At 56.2% G+C, this 16,770-nt stretch overlaps 1 protein-coding gene across 3 annotated transcripts; it reads right to left on the bottom strand.

The window, feature by feature from the left end:
• Window positions 1-3,022: 3,022 nt before the first annotated feature.
• On the bottom strand, window positions 3,023-16,584 carry RASD2 (RASD family member 2). Of its 3 annotated transcripts, none has more exons than XM_016939072.3 (3): window positions 16,531-16,584; window positions 9,945-10,224; window positions 3,023-5,521 (listed from the first exon to the last, which is right to left on the bottom strand). In XM_016939072.3, the coding sequence occupies exons 2-3, from the start codon at window positions 10,213-10,215 to the stop codon at window positions 4,992-4,994; spliced, it is 801 nt and encodes a 266-aa protein (XP_016794561.1). In that variant the 5' UTR covers window positions 10,216-10,224; window positions 16,531-16,584; the 3' UTR covers window positions 3,023-4,991. The 3 variants fall into 3 exon arrangements, with proteins under 3 accessions (XP_016794561.1, XP_001156301.3, XP_016794560.1); XM_001156301.8 differs by lacking the exon at window positions 16,531-16,584 and adding an exon at window positions 15,579-16,247; XM_016939071.3 differs by lacking the exon at window positions 16,531-16,584 and having other exon boundaries at window positions 9,945-10,338.
• Window positions 16,585-16,770: the final 186 nt, after the last annotated feature.

Raw genomic sequence — 16,770 nt, 5'->3', positions numbered from 1 at the left:
GGAGCTTGTTTGAAGTCAGACTGCCCGTGGTGTCCCGAGGCTGGCCCACTGCATTAGGGTGGCTGCTTGGAGACAACAGGCTGGCCAACCAGATCTCTCCTCCTCCTTTCCACAGTGGAGTCACCGCTGGGCATGGGGCCACCTAGCAAAGGACTGCATCTCTCAGGCCTTCTCATAGGTAGGTACAGTCACACGGCTGGGCTCTTGCCATTGCTAGAAAGTGGAAGTGATGAGTCCATGGCTCTGAAAACAGCAGGTGTACCTCTTCCACACTCTCTTCCCCTATCCCTTCGGCTGAACCTGAATGTTACAGTGGCTTCAACCGTGCAGATGGTGACAAGGTCCTAGAGATGGAAGAACCTGAAGACGGAAGAAACCTGGGTGCCTGAGTGACCAGGTGGAGCAGAGTGACTTTGCCATGAAAAAGAAGTTGGGTTCCTCTCTTGTGACAGCAGCTCAGCCTTTTATTGTGAACGGAAGAGCACTCCATTTTCTGAGTTCCCTGAACCACGTCCAGACACTGCACACCAACTCACTGGACTCTCCCACTAGAGAGCAACCTCTCAGCTGGCTCAGTTATAAAAGCCCTGGAGACAAAAATGTGCTTTGGAATGAGACATGGTTTCCCATCCAGCTCTGCTCCTTCCTGGCTGTGCAACTTTGGACAAGTGACTTTACCTCTCTGAACTCCATTCTCTCTTATCCAAAAAAGGATTCCAGCTAGCTCTGCCATGAGGATTCAATGACAGGATGCAGGTAAAAGGCTCAGCACAGTGCTTGGCACAGAGTAAGGTCTTCGCAAAGGTCAGCTCCTTTTCCCTTCCCCCATTCCCGGCAGCCTTCACTGCCGAGCCCCTGGCAGGCCTCCCATCAGCCCCCACCAAACCGTGATGCAGACTGAAGTTTTTCTTTCGAGTAAGTGACAGGTTCAGGGAGGCGGAACAGAACAAGTACTTAGAGTTCACAGCGCAGAATTCTTTGAAATCATGTTCCCAATGCTCCCTTCCTAGGGTCGGGGGATTAGCCGGCTATCCTGGGCTTGGCTCTAAATGGTCTCACCATGAAGGGAATTTTCCTACAATCTTATCCTACCTGCTGTCCCAGGGCTAAGAAGACATGTGTCTTTCTCCTCTGTGGCAGCCCGTCGCTGTCAACCCCATTCCAGGGCAAGGACTGTGGGATGCAGGGAACAAAGAGTGGGGCTAGAGCTGGGGCTGGGGCGAGCGTGTTCTGTTTGGTGATGATTGGAATGTTGTGAGTTATGCAATAGGAATATTAATTCCTTCCAGCAGAGACCATCAGGGCTGCGAGAGGCTGTTGGTGGGTATCTGGTCCGGATGCCTTCCTCCCGCCTCCCATTTACTCATGAAGAAAAGGAGGCCTGCGAGGGGATGAGACTTATTTCCAGACCCACATAGAGAAAGGGAGTGGCAGCAGCAGGCTGGGCTCCAGCGGGACACCGTGGAGGCCTGTCTCTGTGCACCAGTGCCCTTGTTATGGTTCAGCGCTGATGGCGATGCAGAAGGGAGCGTTCGCCTCCATGCTTCGTGTGTATGAAAACCAGGATCTAGAAAGTGTCCGAGGGACATGCCTCCCACACTGACCTTCTGTGGCTGGTGTGGGCAAAGGATTGGAGGGGAGCTGGGCTGCTAGGTTATCAGAAGCTGGGAGACAGGCCCCAGGTAGGCAGAGGTTAGGAGCCGACCCCCAGGTAGGCAGGGACTAGAAGCAGGGTCCCCCAGGTAGGCAGAGGCTGAAAGCAGGGCCCCCAGATATGCAGAGGCTGGGAGCGGGCCCCCAGATATGCACAGGCTGGGAGCGGGGCCCCCAGGTAGGTAGAGGCTGGGAGTTCTCCAGCTCCCCACACTACGGACTTGTGTGGTCTCACCTCCACCACAGCCTGGCTCTGTTTTGTGAATGTCTGTGCAGAGGTTGTGGCTTCCCAATGGACAATGTGGTTCCCAATGGACCTTACACTGCCTGTCTCTCGACCTCCTTTATGGCCTGGCTCCCTGATCCTGCTGGTGGCATTTGCTGATCAAAAGCACAGACAGTTTCCACCTCCCTGATGCAAAATCTTTCTTCAGCCAGACGGAAATCAGACAGCCTCTGGTGTTGAATCTCTGATCTGCCACTTCACCAGCTGTGCCATCTTGGACAAGATATTGAGCTCTCTGAGCCTAAATGCTCAGATGGGGTGAACATGAGTGGGCTTCCCTTGGGGCTGGGTGATAGGATGGCGTGAGACTCGCTGGGTAAAACACACAGCGACTATTTTACCTCACTGACTTCCTCCTTTCCCTCTGCCCAGGGAAGCCTCTCAGTCCCAGGGGGCACATTCCGTGTTGGTCAGGGCCCAGACCTTCTCCCTCAGCCTCCACTTTCCATCCTCACCCACATCCTGTCTCACTTCACAGGAGTGCTCATGCTGTGGGTTCCGTCCAGAATGTGGTCCAACAAATCCACCACACGCAGGTGGGGGCGTGTCCCAGCCCCTGGGGTGAGTCTAAGTAAGGCTGCCCACGCTTGGCATTTGAGGCCAGATAATTCTCAGTGGGGTGGGGGTGGAGGGGCAGCCTGTGCGTTGGAGGATACTGAATGGTGTCCCTGGCCTCCACCCACCAGATGAGAGTAGCAGCCCCTGCCCCAGGCTTGGAAGAGGTTTTCAGAGATTGCCAACTGTCCCCTGCGGGTGAAATTGCTGCTGTACAGGAATCACAAAGAACTCAGACACGGAGATCCTCCTGGAGCTAATGGTCCACGGGGGCCCCTTCTTTGTGGACACAGACACCTCAGTACACACACCCGGAGGACCCAGGAGGGCCAGGCTGAGAGCATCACCTTCCATCTGGGGGACTCATCCCCCTCTCCCCACACTTACACTTGAAGGTGGACTCAGTGCTGACCCTCAGGGCCAGGGCACACGGCAGGTGCATTTTGGGAGGGAAAGGCCAGCTTTGGTCTGGGAGGGGGCATACCTCCTCTTGGAAATACAAAAAATACACATGGGCAAGGACACGGCTTTGTAACAAACCCACTTTTATTGATAGTGTACACGGAGATCCATGGCGGCGGGGCTGTGCCTGGGTGAGAGCGGGCCACACACCGGTGCAGCCAAGGTACCTGGTCTGCTCAGAAGGCTCAGGCAGTGGGTGGGGAAGGGGACAGAGGCAGGGTTGGAGCTGCTGCTTTGAGCACAGACGCAGGCAGGGGCCAAGGCTGGGGTGCAGGTGCAGGTATGCAGAGCTGGGGCTGGAGCATGTGTACATCTGTGTGTACATCTGTGTGTACTTGTATATACATGAGCATGGTGTACACAATATCTACAGGGACCCTCACAGACTGATCTAGGGAGACGGTTGAGGACAAGATGTCCCAAAGCCCTGAAGGCCCCAGGGGCCAAGCATCAAGAGAGGGAGCACATCGTGGTATGTACTGAATGCCCAGCGCTAGCTTGCTTCTGCCACCCACAGACTTGCTGTGTGACCTGGAGGAAGTTACTTACCCTCTCTGAACCTCAGAAAGACCCATTAGATGATCACTAAGGTTCCTTAGGGCCCTAAAACTTCAATATGTTTAGAGAGATTAAAATACAAAATATACTTGTTAAGAGCTGATGACAAGGGCCTTTGGTTTATGGGTTCAAAACCCACCATGCCTGAGTACATGGTGGTACCCAGCACAGCCCAATCCCGGGCACAAGGAGAAGACCCGCCCTGAGCTTTTCTGTCGGACCCCTCCCAGGCTGAGTTCTGGGTCCCAGCTGCTCCTCCCCGCCTCCCCACCGCTGTGTGTGCAGAAGGCGGTGGGGCAGCAGGGGCGGACAGAGGCCAGGGCTGGGGACCCTCTTGGTTTCCTAGGACACAGTGAACCCAGCACCCAGTAGGTGCTTAATAAATGCTTGAGGAACGAGCACAGTAGAGGGCAGCCTGGTTCTAGGTGGAGCTGTACCCTGAATTTGCTAGGGGACAAGGGTGGGGCCTGGTGCTCATCATGTCCCCTCCGAGTCTCGGTGGTATCCTCTGTGAAATGGGAGCATTAAAAAAAAGCAGTCCCGGCCTGCCCACCCCACGCTTGTGCAATTGTCTGTAAACCGTGGAGCTCAATGGCGGAGGTCAATGTCTAGCTGCAAACAGGCCACGGAAACCCTGTTCGGGAGCAGAGGAGGAAGGCGTCCCCAGTGGAGGCCGTGGATCTGAACTGGGTGAGGGCCTGGCCAAGGAGGGAGTCACTAGGCTTTTACAGTACAATGATTTCCATTTCTACTACTATACATGACACGAAAACAGCTGCAACCACAAGAAAGCACAACTGTCGGGCGGAGGGACCTAGGAGAGGAGGCTGAGGAACGCGGTCAGTAGGTGGGCGTGGTCTAAGTGGTGGGCGTGGTCTAGGAGGTGTGGCCACGCCCCCTTCAAACACACAGACTCCACTGGCTCAATGTCAGGGGCAGCTGGGGGCCAACTTGTGTGTGTGCTGGGGGTGGGAGGGGGTGCAGAGGCAGCTGAACCAGAGGGTAGGAGTTGCAGGGCTGGGAGAGAAGTTCTCCCAGCTGCCACCCAAACCAAGCTGGGTGTTATGCCAGGAGAGAGGAGACCTTTCTCATCTGGCCTTCGGTGTCCTTTTCATCCTGAGACTTGTCCCAGGAGGCTCCATATGACGCAGCAATCCTCACCCCTCTGGCATCAACATTTCTTCCAATCCCAGGAGAGGAAGGTGTAACTTGAGTCTCTGCGTAACTCTTGAGGCTGCAGAGATGTGTCCTCCCACAGAGGAGCTGAAACCACCAAGGAGCTGTGGACAAGGGGACTCAGGAAAGCTGTGAGAAGGCAGACGAATGTGCGGAGGCCAGCGCCCGGGGGCCTCCAGTCTGGTGCCTAAGGTCTGTGAACAAGACTGCTGCCGGGGCCTTGGTGGGGAGATGCGCACAGTGGGCATCTGGGGCCACCTCCCTGAAGGCACTGGCCAAGCCCCGCCCCAGCATCCCTCGCTCACTGAATGGTGCACTTGTCCCTCTCACGGGCCTGGCCTTCCCGAAGGACCTTGGCCTTGATGTACTTGAGGTCACTGTTGACGCTGGGGCGGCGGGCGAAGGGCGAGACCATGCCATAGGCGTCCATCTCCTTGACGCGGCGCATGCAGAAGGGCCTGGGGTGGAAGGCGTCACCGTACTGCACGGAGATCTTGCGATGCAGGGCGGGGCTCATCTCGTGCGGCAGCTTGGCCATGCTGAAGAGCACGTAGAACATCTCGTCCACGTTGGTGTTCTTCTTGGCCGACACCTCGAAGTAGGCGCAGTTCTCGTCGCCCGACACCAGCAGCTCGGCCTCGGTGGTGGGCACCTGGCGGCACAGCTCGCCGTGGTCGTTCTTGTTGCCACAGATGACCATGGGCAGCTCCGCCGCCTCCTTGGTCTTGTTCTTCAGGCAGGACTTGACCTCCAGGATCTGCTTCTGAAGGCGCTTGACCTCATCGAAGGACTCCCGGTTATCCAGGCTGAACACCAGGATGAAGACATCCCCTGCAGGGAGAGAGCCCAGGTAGTGAGTTCACCGGCCAGCTGCAACCCCTGCCCTCCTCTGGCCACAGAACATCAGCCCTAAGAGCTGGGAGTCACAGGTGCCCTGAAGCAGTTATGCGGCATAACTGCTTTAACCTACACAGCGACTCTTCGGGGTAGCTGCGATTATTCTCCCCATTTTCCAGGACAGGAAACTGAGGCTGAGGGGGTTGAAGCCCCTGTTCACAGTCACATAGCTAACACGTGGACCACTTGGTTCAAATACAGTTATCTCACTTCACATTTCTTTGCAGGGCTGGAGAGGGGTAGGTCACTTGTGTGGACTGTGTTCAGATAATAATAAAAATCATTTCTATGAGAGCAGGGGTCCTGCCTGTCTTGCTCAATGCCTAGTTTGCATCTGGCCTCATCCGCTTAGCTGCCAGCAGACTTGGGCAGATCACGAAACCTCTGTAACCTCAGTTTCTCTGTCTGTTTCATGCAGATGAAATATTACTTTGCAGGATGATTTTGGGAGTTATGCAAGATAATGAATGGACAGTGGCACATGCTCAGTGACCTCAGGTGTCAGTAATGATGAGAATGAGGGCCTACTGGGGGCTAAGCACTGGGTGTATGCTCCAGGTCCGTTGTTCTCTTGATTCCTCACTGCCTCTGTCAAGATTTTGTTACCTTTGCGTTACAGGTGAGCAAACTGAGGCTCAGAAAGGGTATGCAGCCTGCCCAAGATCACACAGCTTCCGTGTGGCTAGGCTGAGATTTCTACCTGATTCTGTCCTCACCTAGCTCATGCCTGGCACCCGGTAGGTGCTCTCTGCTTCTCAAATAAATCATAGGATGAAAAAGTGAGTGCTGGCCTCCAAGGCCCACACTGCCTCCAGGATAACTCACTGCATCACTCAAGGCAGGCTTGTGAATCTGAAACAGGGGCTGCTGTGGAGACGGTGGGGCGGTGGGGAGGCTGTCTGGACTGGTACCTCCATCCTGATTTCCAGCTTTTAATAAGCACCTTCCTCACTTTTGCTTAAACTTTTTTTTTTTTTTTTTTTTTTTTTGAGACGGAGTCTTTCTCTGTGGCCCAGGCTGGAGTGCAGTGGTGTGATCTTGGCTCACTGCAACTTCCACCTCCTGGGTTTAAGCGATTCTCCTGCCTCAGCCTCTGGAGCAGCTGGGATTACAGGCGCCTGTCACCATGCCTAGCTATTTTTTATTTATTTATTTATTTTCTGAGACAGAGTTTCACTCTTGTTGCCCAGCCTGGAATGCAATGGCAAGATCTCAGCTCACTGCAACCTCCACCTCCTGGGTTCAAGAGATTCTCCTGCCTCAGCCTCCCGAGTAACTGGGATTACAGGTGCCCATCACCACACCTGGCTAATTTTTTGTATTTTTTAGTAGAGACGGTGTTTCACTGTGTTAGCCAGGCTGGTCTTGAACTCCTGACCTCAAGAGATCTGCCCACCTCGGCCTCCCAAAGAGCTGGGATTACAGGCGTGAGCCACTGCATCCAACCACTTTTGCTCAAACTCTTGATAGCCTTGTGGTGTGACAAGATCTCTGTCTCACAGATGAGGAAACTGAGGCCCAGAGGAATCAGCAATTGGCCCAAATTCTCGAGAAGAGAAGCAACCAGTTCCAGCTTCTGGCAGAATGGCTGCCACCTTCCTCTGCACCCCCAAAGCACATCATTTACCCCCATTTAATGGCACATGGCACATTCAGAATGGTGTCCAGATCAAGGGTGTGCTCCAAACAGCTCGGGCACAGAGAAGGGTTCCATTACCCACTCGTCCTGGTCTCCCCAGGGCCTGGCACACAGTCAGTGTTCACCAAGGCAGGCTGAATGGAAGGGAGGTGATGGAGGGAACTGCAGTGTGGGCTCTTCTGAAAGGCACTTGCGAGGCAGCGTCAGCTTGGCAACTCTTCCTGCTTGGGCTGCCAAACCCCATCCCGTTAGGCTAATCCGGGGCCCCTGAGGACTCGTGGCCTTGACATATTCAAATGCGAGACTGCGATGCCAAGCATCAGAGATCGGCCCGTCTGGCAGCTGGAAGAAGAGCTGGCAGTGGAATTAATGGCTTTCAGAATTTCCTGAGCAGCAGGAAAATGAGGTTGAAAAAATGAGGTTCCACCAGGTTGGAAAATGAGGCACGGGTTGGTGTGTGAAAAAAAAACAAGCATCAGACAGCTGTGCTCAGAATGATATGCGCCATAAAAAAGAGACAGACAAAAATACTCTCCATTGTGGGGATACAAATACGAATGCCGGTGTAGTCACGGAGGCCCGGAAGGCTCCATGCCAGACTGCCAGGGTGGCCACCTCCGGGGCAGGGGCAGGAGCCTGGGATTGGGGACATGGGTGAAAGGGGCATTAGCTTTATCTGTAGCGTTTGCAGGAGGGTGTGTTTGGGTATTACTTGTGTCACTGAAAATTAATGCTGAAAATATGCATGTGCTTCCTCTCTACATCTCCCCTCTCCTTCCCTCTGTCATTAGCCTTATTCATTGCAGCGGGTACCCAGTCCCCTCCCCAAGGCTAGGGGAGCTGACACCAATGCAATACCCGTCACGTGCTGGAAGCTCCCGCCACAAGCCTTCTTGCAGTCCTCACAGCCTCCCTGCGGGGTATGAGGTTAAGCCCACTGTGTGGTTGGGGAGGCTGAGACTCAGACAGGATGCATGTGCCTCTGGTCACACATTTAAGCCAAGAGGCCCAGCGAGGATTCGAACACAGGTCGACCCAGGGCTCTCCTATCTACATGCCCCTTCTCCAAAACTCGGGGTGGAGCGGAGAGCTTGACTGCTGTCTGGGTCAGATGCTCGGAAAAGCCAGCCTGGAAGAGAAAGCACTCAAGGAGGGGCCACCCCGCAGCCTCAGTCTTGGCCTCAAGGCGGCGGCAGGGCTGGGAGTGGCATGGGTTTCTCTGTATAGAAGTACCTCAGTTGGGGGGTTATCTGAATGATACCTAGAGAGTTGCCTGCTCACTCCTTCCCTTATCCCTGCTCAGCAACTTCAGGGGCGTGACTTGGGAAATGATCGTGTAACCCGTAGCAGGCCCACTTGCAAATGCTGACTCAACAGAAGACTTGGGGATTTATTGTGCACTTACTATCTGCTCACCAAGCGCCTTACATATATTCATTCATTTAAGTCTCACAGTCCCTTTAGGATGAGTGTTGATGTGGTGCAGTCTTACAGATGAGAGTGCTGAGACACAAGGAGATAAAATCCCTTGCCTCGAGGTACAAAGCCGGGGAAGCAGCGGAACCAGGGCTCACACCCAGGTGCTGGGTCCCGGGCTTGTCCTCTTAGCTACCATGCTAATGCAGTGTAAACGAGGGCACAGCCCCTCAGCTCCACTCACCCCTTCTTCCCCCCAACCTCCCTGTCCCTCCTCACCCTTCCCAGCAGGGCTGAGAGGCTGTGGTATGGCTTTGTCTGAAAGCACAAAAGCAGACTGCCTTTACGAGCTGTGCTACCACTGGAGTGAGTTACTTAACCTCTCTGGGCTTCAGTTTCCCCACTTGTAAAAAGGGAATGAATAACTATTTACTGTGAGGGTTAAATAACTACATGCTGGCTGGCCACGGTGGCTCACGCCTGTAATCTCAGCACTTTGGGAGGCTGAGGTAGGCAGATCACGAGGTCAGGAGATTGAGACCATCCTGGCTAACATGGTGAAATCCCGTCTCTAGTAAAAATACAAAAAATTAGCCGGGCATGGTGGCACATGCCTGTAGTCCCAGCTACTTGGGGGACTGAGGCAGGAGAATCGCTTGAACCTGGGAGGCAGAGGTTGCAGTGAGCCGAGATCGCGCCACTGCACTCCAGCCTGGGTGACAGAGCGAGACTCTGTCTCAAAAAAAACAAAAAAAAAACTACATGCCAAGCTCTAAGAACAGGGCCAGGCCCATAGCTTCTGATAAGTGTCAGCTACTGCCATCACCATCACTATGACCATGACCAAGCCCCCTTCCCTTTGGTGATCACTGCCTGGGTCCTGCCCTTACCTCTCTAGGAGGTGGCAGAGGCCTGGGGTGTGGGAGACCTGAGCCCCGTGGACTGACCGTGGGCCCTGGAGCTCTGGTGGGTCATCTCCCGGAGAAGGAAAGCAGCAGCCAGGGCATCATTCTGTTCCCTAGAAAGGAATATCCCTGGGGCATGCTGGTATCAGCTCCTGATCTGGAAGGCGGCCCCGACAGCCATGAGTAATCGATCTGGAGTCTAACAGAATGGAATCGGGGCCCCCGACTTCATCACTATTTCCAGCACATGGCAAAACCTCTCTGAGCCTCATTGTGCAGGGAGGACGCCTGTCTCAGACGATGGCTATGCAAGTCTATGCAAACTGCCAAGTGCCCAGCACACTCCGCACCCATGCCCTGGCCCTGCCGCCCCAGCCCAGGCACCAGTGGGCCTCACCTGTGAGGATGGACAGCCTGCGCATGGCGGGGAAGGGGTGGTTGCCAGAGGTATCCAGGATGTCGAGCTGGTACATGTCGCCGCGGATGTTGTATACCTTGCGGTGGAAGTCCTCGATGGTGGGTGTGTACTGGTCCTCAAAGCGGCCATTGAGGAAGCGAGACACGATGGAGCTCTTGCCCACCCGAGAGGCACCCAGCACCACCATGCGGTATGAGTTTTTGGCGGGCACACTGAGCGTGCAGTTCCCGCTGGACAAAGTCTTCATCATGGCTCGGGGCTGCAACAAAGCGAGAGAAGCAGGCATCAGGGGCCCCCCGACCTGGCCCCACCACCTCTTGGCCTCCTCTAGGCCTCTGTCTAGGACTCAGTTTTCTGTCTGTAAAATGGGAACATCAGACGAGGTTCTAAGGGGTCTTGGAGTTCTACCCTCTCATTCATTCATGCCCTCTCCTTTACTCCTTCCTTCATCCACTCACTCACTCAACATCCGTTCATTCATCCTTTCATTTATGCAAGCACCGGACTCCTGGGACTTGAATCCTTGCCTTGCCTCTAGCTACTGATCTTGGGCTAGTAGCTTAACCTCTCTAGAAGTCATTTTCTCGTCTGCAAAATGAGCCCAATTCATAGAGTTGTTGCAAAGGGCTCAGCACATAGTGAAATCTCAAAAATGGTATCTATCGTGAGAATCCGTTCTTTCCCTGGTTCATCCATCTGGCTTTCCCGGAGCCTGTGATTCTAGGATAAGACATGGGGAAGGCACTAGCATGCATTTCTTAAGCCTGGGGCAGGGGGTGGTTCTGTGGCCATTCAGCCCTCCTGGGAAGAAGGGAAGGCTATGTCCACACCGCATGCTCCAAGCCCAATGCCTGGGGTTGCTCCTGCAGCCACCTCAGGAGGACCCACCTTTAGACCTGTGCTCTGCATTTGGCGGGCTCCCTCCGCTCCATGACCTGCCCGGATATTTTTGCCTCCCAGGCCCTAGGTGTTTACTTGCCTCCAGGAGACCCAGAGGCCCGGAGTAGAGGATGTGGAATGGGTAATGACCCATGGCTGGCTCAAGCTTCCCTCCCAACTCCAAGGGTTATGGTTCTGGGGCAAACCCAGAGCTTTCTATGGGAGCCTCTTGACCTCATGAAAGAGGCCGACATGGATCCAAGCTCTTGTATAAGCAAACCCGCAGGCTCCACCAGGCTCACCCCAAAGGCTCTTCACAGCCCAGCCCTCCCTCCTTTCCTACCTCAGCGCCCACCAGAATCCCTGCCCCAGAATCCCTGACCCCAGTCACCCTCGTCAGTTTGAGCGCTGCTGAGATCAGCCTCCACTCCTTCGCTCATGCCACCCCTCTGCAGAACACCCTCTTCCCCTTATGTTTCAGGGTCTGGCTCAAGTGCCACCTGCTCTCTGAAGGCCTCTCTGATCTCCCCACCCTTGCAGGAATCCCTCCTCTCTCCAGAGGAGAGCTTTCCAGCCCCTGAACTGCAAGTGGGCACAGGCCTGCTGAAATATCAATCCCCTCGGTCTTCCACAGGCTGCCACAGGTTGTGCAGGTTGGATACTGCACAAGGCACATGGCTGGGTGGGCAAGTGGGGGCTGCATCCCAGAGGTGGGGGCTGTATCCCAGAGGAAAGGGCATCTTGTGTAGAGGAAGAGGCACTGTTTTTAAATTCACACAAAGGGCTGTATGTGCCCAAACTCGGTCCCCACCCCGGGATGCCCCAAGTCGGTTTCCTTGAGTGCCTCGCCCATTGACCCAAGGCGCTTTCCAACACCATCACTTCCTGGCTGTCACGATGCTAAGGTCTGAGATGGCCACTGGAGGTGGAGAGATTGCCTGCGTGCGAGTCCCTGGCACACATCTGGATCTGCTCACCCTGCCCAACTACCAGCCTCTGTGCAGGAAACCGGCTCTCAAAAATACCTTTGTTAAAAGCCCTGATTGGTGGTATTTGCCTATTTCCATGGCGTAAATGCTCCCACCACGGTCACTTCTAAGCTACCGATGTGACTTCAATGAATGAATCACAAAGGGACGTGCACAATAAGCCAGCTCAGCACACGGCGGACCCCAGGCCTGGAGCCACAAGGACGACAACTGCTGCCACTTGAGCCCATGCAGTGTGCCAAGCCCCGCACTAAGTATAGAAATAATCATAGCTGGCATTCATTTTGCAGCTAAAATATGCCAGAGTGTTCTAAGTGCTGCACACATATTAACCTATTTCTCCCTTCATAACCCCAGAAAGCAGGTGGTGTTATTCTCCAATTTACAGATGAGGAAACTGAGGCACAGACAGGTTAAATTACTTGCTTACAGTTGCACAGCCAGTAACCAGCAGAGGAGAGGTTTGATCCCAGGTGGTCTGCCCCGAGCTCAGAAGGCTACGTGACTAGCTACTTGGTTAACAAGGGAGGCTGGGTAGTAGTTCAAGCCTAAGACCCCCACGTCCCCCACCCAGCTCCCACCTAAAGCTGTCTTTGAATTTATCCCACAAAACTGCCATGCCATGAACACAGCAGGGGCTCAATAAATGGTCTGTGCATTCATCAAAAGGCAAATGGCTCTGTCTTTGGGTTTGCCTGAAGCCCCACTCTGGGACCTTCTCTCCTCAGCCTCAACCACCTGACTGGCCCAGGGGCTGTGCCAAGGAGGGCCCTCCCCTAGGGCAGCCCTGATGAGGTGCCCAGGGCATACGTGTGGGAGGCAGGAAATGAGAGAGAGGAGGGTGGAGAGGGGGCTGCCAGACCACAGCAGGGAGCCCTTCTCAGTCTCTGCCGGGGCTGTCTCAGCCAGCCTGGGCCTTCAGCAGAGATGGGGGGAAAGAAGCCCTACCCCATGACAGCCCCCTCCCCAAGTCCTTCTGCAGACAGCTTGACTCTGCTGGCGGTCACTTCTGTCTAAACAGGATGGGAAAGGGGCCAGAAGCTCCCAGGGACAGTATTTGTCTCCATCATTGCCCTGCCCAGCCTCCAGCCTAGAGCTTGGTACAGACGAGTTGATAGCAATGACTGAATGAGCTTCAGGGAGTCAGAGAGAGGAGGCAGGGAGTCAAAGACAGGAGGCAGGGATTCAAAGAGAGGAGGCAGGGAGTCAAAGAGGCAGGGAATCAGAGAGAGGAGGCAGGGAGTCAAAGAGAGGAGGCAGAGGGTCAAAGAGGCAGGGAATCAGAGAGAGGAGGCAGGGAGTCAGAGAGAGGAGGCAGAGAGTCAGAGAGAGGAGGCAGTGAGACAGAGAGGGGAGGCAGGGAGTCAGACAGAGGAGGCAGGGAGACAGAGAGAGGAGGCAGGGAGTCAGAGAGGAGGCAAAGAGTCAGAGAGAGGAGGCAAGGTGACAGATAGAGGAGGCAAGGAGTCAGAAATAAGAGACAGGGAATCAGGGTGGGCAAAAAAGGAGAAAAAAAATCCTCTGTGGTTTTTATCTCTGAGAGAAGACTGATTCTTCACATGGCCTGAGCCACATGGGGCTGTGTGAGACATCTGGACACCTGGACGCCAGGGGACAGTGCCTCTGTGGGCTCCGCCTCCTGCCTCCACATCTTTCTTCCCTCTCTTCCCCCAGAGGTGGCACCATGGGCACCCTCGTAGGCACATCTCTCCCCTGCAGCCTGTTCTCCCTTCTCCATCCTCAGCCAGGCTGACCTCATACAGCGAGGAGCAGACAGGGATGAGTTTGAACAGCCCTTTGGGAATTTAGAGTCCAATATCAGTGACTGAATGGATTTCAGGAAGTCAGAGAGTGGAGGCAGGGAATCAGAGAGGGGAAGTAAGGAATCAGAGAGAGGAGGCTCAGAGAGGCAGGAAATTCAACAGAGACCCCCTAGCAGCACAGGTATCTGAATGCGCATACTGTGACTACTGACCCCATCACAGGGCCATTCTGAGGACAGGTGGAAGCCAGAAAGTTCCCAGAGCAGAGATGAGGGGGCGCCATCCTGGGTGCACAGTAACCACAGCCAGGAAGGCATCCATCAGCCCACTTGACTGATGGGGACACTGATGCTCAGAGAGGTTAAGTCACTTGCCCCAGTTCACACAGCAGATGACTAGCTGGGCTGGGATCAGAACCAGGCTGTTTGGCTTCAAAGTCTGGGCTCTTAACTCTATGGAAACCCACCCCCAGCCAAAACTGGTCTTTTCCAAAACACTGTCTGTCTCAGTGAAGCCTCAGCTGGCATCAGGCGAGGGGATGACGCCGAGACATACTATATTCTCACTCCCTCTCTCCCTGCAGGCAGCGGAGCGGGAAGGGGGCAGGCACCTCCCAGGATTCTTCCCTAACCCTGCCAGCCACCTCTGAGCAAGTGCACCTGTGGATTCACCACTTCTCCCTTGAGCCTCTCTCCCAGGGCCTGCCTGAAAGATGAAGGGGTCACACGGGCACAGGCAGCAGGACAAGAGTCTGGACGTGTCCTCCCGGTGTATGCCCCAGAGCCTGTTTCACTGCATTGCCCCTCCTCCACACCCCCATGCCTCCTCCATCAGTGCACACTCAGCCTCTTTGGACACGCACATTGCCATCACTGGCTTCCAGCTGCCACTCTGAGAGTCCGGGGGCTTGGCAAAGCCAACCCCACCACCCTTGGCAGCTCAGGTGGTAGAAGGTAGGCAGGCATCCACTTCCGGCAGGCCAACTCTGCCTCTCACCAGCCCGGCAGCCCTGGGCAAATGACCTGGCTTCCTGGGGCTCGGGTTATTCCTCTGTTAATGGTAAGACATAAACCCCCTGTGTGGCCCTGGGCTTCCAATAAGTCTGGAGGCTGACCCAGCTCTTGACCCGCAGCAAACCTGAACACATGATGGGTTCTTTTCTTCGTGGCACTTTATCTTGGCAGTCGTGGGGCTGCCTAGAGCAGCCTGGTGAGGCTGGACTGGAATGCAGGCGCAGGTCTTGCAGGGACCCCATCTTGTCTCTGACACCACAGGAGGCCTGATTCACTGGCTCCTGACCTGGCTGCTCCCTCCCAGCCTGGCTTCCCACCTTCCATGAGGTCTTGGACAACATCTCCTGTCATCCTCCTGGTGCTGGGGACAAGGGGAGGGGAGGGCACAGAGAGGCCTCCAGAGCTGCCTTCCGGGCCCTCCAAGACAGCTAAGTTACAGGAAACCCCTCCTGGGAAGGGAATCATCCAGGAAACTCACTCTGCACCAACCCAGAAAAAGCTCAAGAACGCTGGATAACGAAGGAGCTTCTTAATCTTCCTTCCCCACCTCCAGGTAATGCAGGCTGCAGCCAGCTCCAGAACGGGGACAGGAGTGTTTGTGGTAGTTGACTCGTCTTCCCTGAGCCCCCGTTTCCTCCTATTTAAATGGGCTATTACTCTAGCTCTTTAAATGCAAAGCCTGTGGCACCAAAACTAGCACATAGTAGAAGCTCAATAAATCTTTCTTTCCTGGGATTAAGTAAAGGGTATAGCACTCAGTTTGACCCATATAGTAAGTGCTCAACGAATTTAATTCTCTCTAGGTATGCAAAGTTGCCAGACGATCCCGGCACATAGTAGGTGCTCAATCAATTTCACTTTCTCTGGTCATCTAAGGAATCACTGAGCTTTCCTCCTCCAAGCCTCTACCCTTTCTTCCCGGCTGCTCCACTTCCCCCAGATCCCCAGCTCTGTTGGGGCGTCTCCTACCTGGGAATGGCGGGCCGGGCCTCTGGCACGGCTCAGAGAGCTGCCTGGAAGCGCCGGGAGCTGCGGGGAGCTGCCTGCTGCTCCAGCCGCCGAGCCTCCCAGAGTCTGTGGTGGCTCCCGGGTCACTGCGCGGGGATCCTCCCCTGCGCTGCTCGGGACGCCGGGCTGGGCGCGGCCGGGCAAGGAGGCGCAAGGGGCAGGTGCCCCATGGGTGGGCTCCGAGGGCTCGGCGGGGCCCGGGCAGGGGGCGGGCTCCGGCTCGCCGCCGCCGGCCCTGCCCTGCCCCGAGCCGGGGGCCTCCTGCTGAGCCAGGTGCCCGGAGGCTTGGGGACGTCCGATCCGGGGGTCCCCGCCTGGGGCTCTGGGGCTGGGGGCAGAGAGGTAGGGGCGACTCCGGTGATGAAGGAGCAGCCCCTAGAGACTTGGGGAGGGGGGTCCTTTGGAGGTGACTGTGGGTGCGTGTCCCAGGTGGGCGAACCCTCCTGGTCGCCTATGCCACCTTCTCCGCCTGCCCCAAAGGGGGTCGCTCGGATGGGGGGTATCGGGCTGCCGGGCTCGGCCGCGGCCTCCTCCTCTGCCCGCGGCTCTGCAGCTCTCCCAGCGCCGGAGGGACGGCTTCTTTCTCCCCGCGCGGCGACGCCAGCAGCTGAAGGAGGAGCAGGGCGCTCTGCTCTGCGCGCGTGTGGGAGGGGGCCTTGAACGCCGCCCCAAGGTTTCGCAGCTCCAAGTTAGCATCAACCCGGCTCCTCCTCCTTCACCTCCTCCTGTCCCCAGATGAGGAGAACTTTGTGTGTGGCCCTGGGTTCTCCCTCCTTCCCCCTCTCGCAGGCAGATGCCCCACTGTCACCCGCAGGGCGAAGAGGTCGCTGATCCCTCCGAAAGGTGGCAGAACCCCAGGCTCCTGATGACGGTCCCAGCGGCACCCTCCCGCGCCCCTGCGAGCGTCGCCCACCTGCTCCTTCGGCCCCCCGCGAGCCGCGCCTCCCGCCGCCCAGCGCCAGCGTCTGCCCTCCAGAGCCCGCTCGCCCCGCCCCACCCCGGCGCCCCGCCTCGCCCCGGCGCCCGGCCAATGGGAGGCGGGTCCCGCGGCCCGGCCCCGCCCATCCCTTTCGCGGCCTCCGGGGCGCCGCGGTCTGCGGTTCCGCGTGTCCGGGCGCGTGGGGCCGGGGCCGCTGGGCGCGCGCACCTTGCC

Source organism: Pan troglodytes, chromosome 23 (assembly GCF_028858775.2).
Source record: "Pan troglodytes isolate AG18354 chromosome 23, NHGRI_mPanTro3-v2.0_pri, whole genome shotgun sequence".
Lineage (NCBI taxonomy): Eukaryota > Metazoa > Chordata > Mammalia > Primates > Hominidae > Pan > Pan troglodytes.
This window is presented reverse-complemented; position numbering and strand designations above follow the sequence as displayed.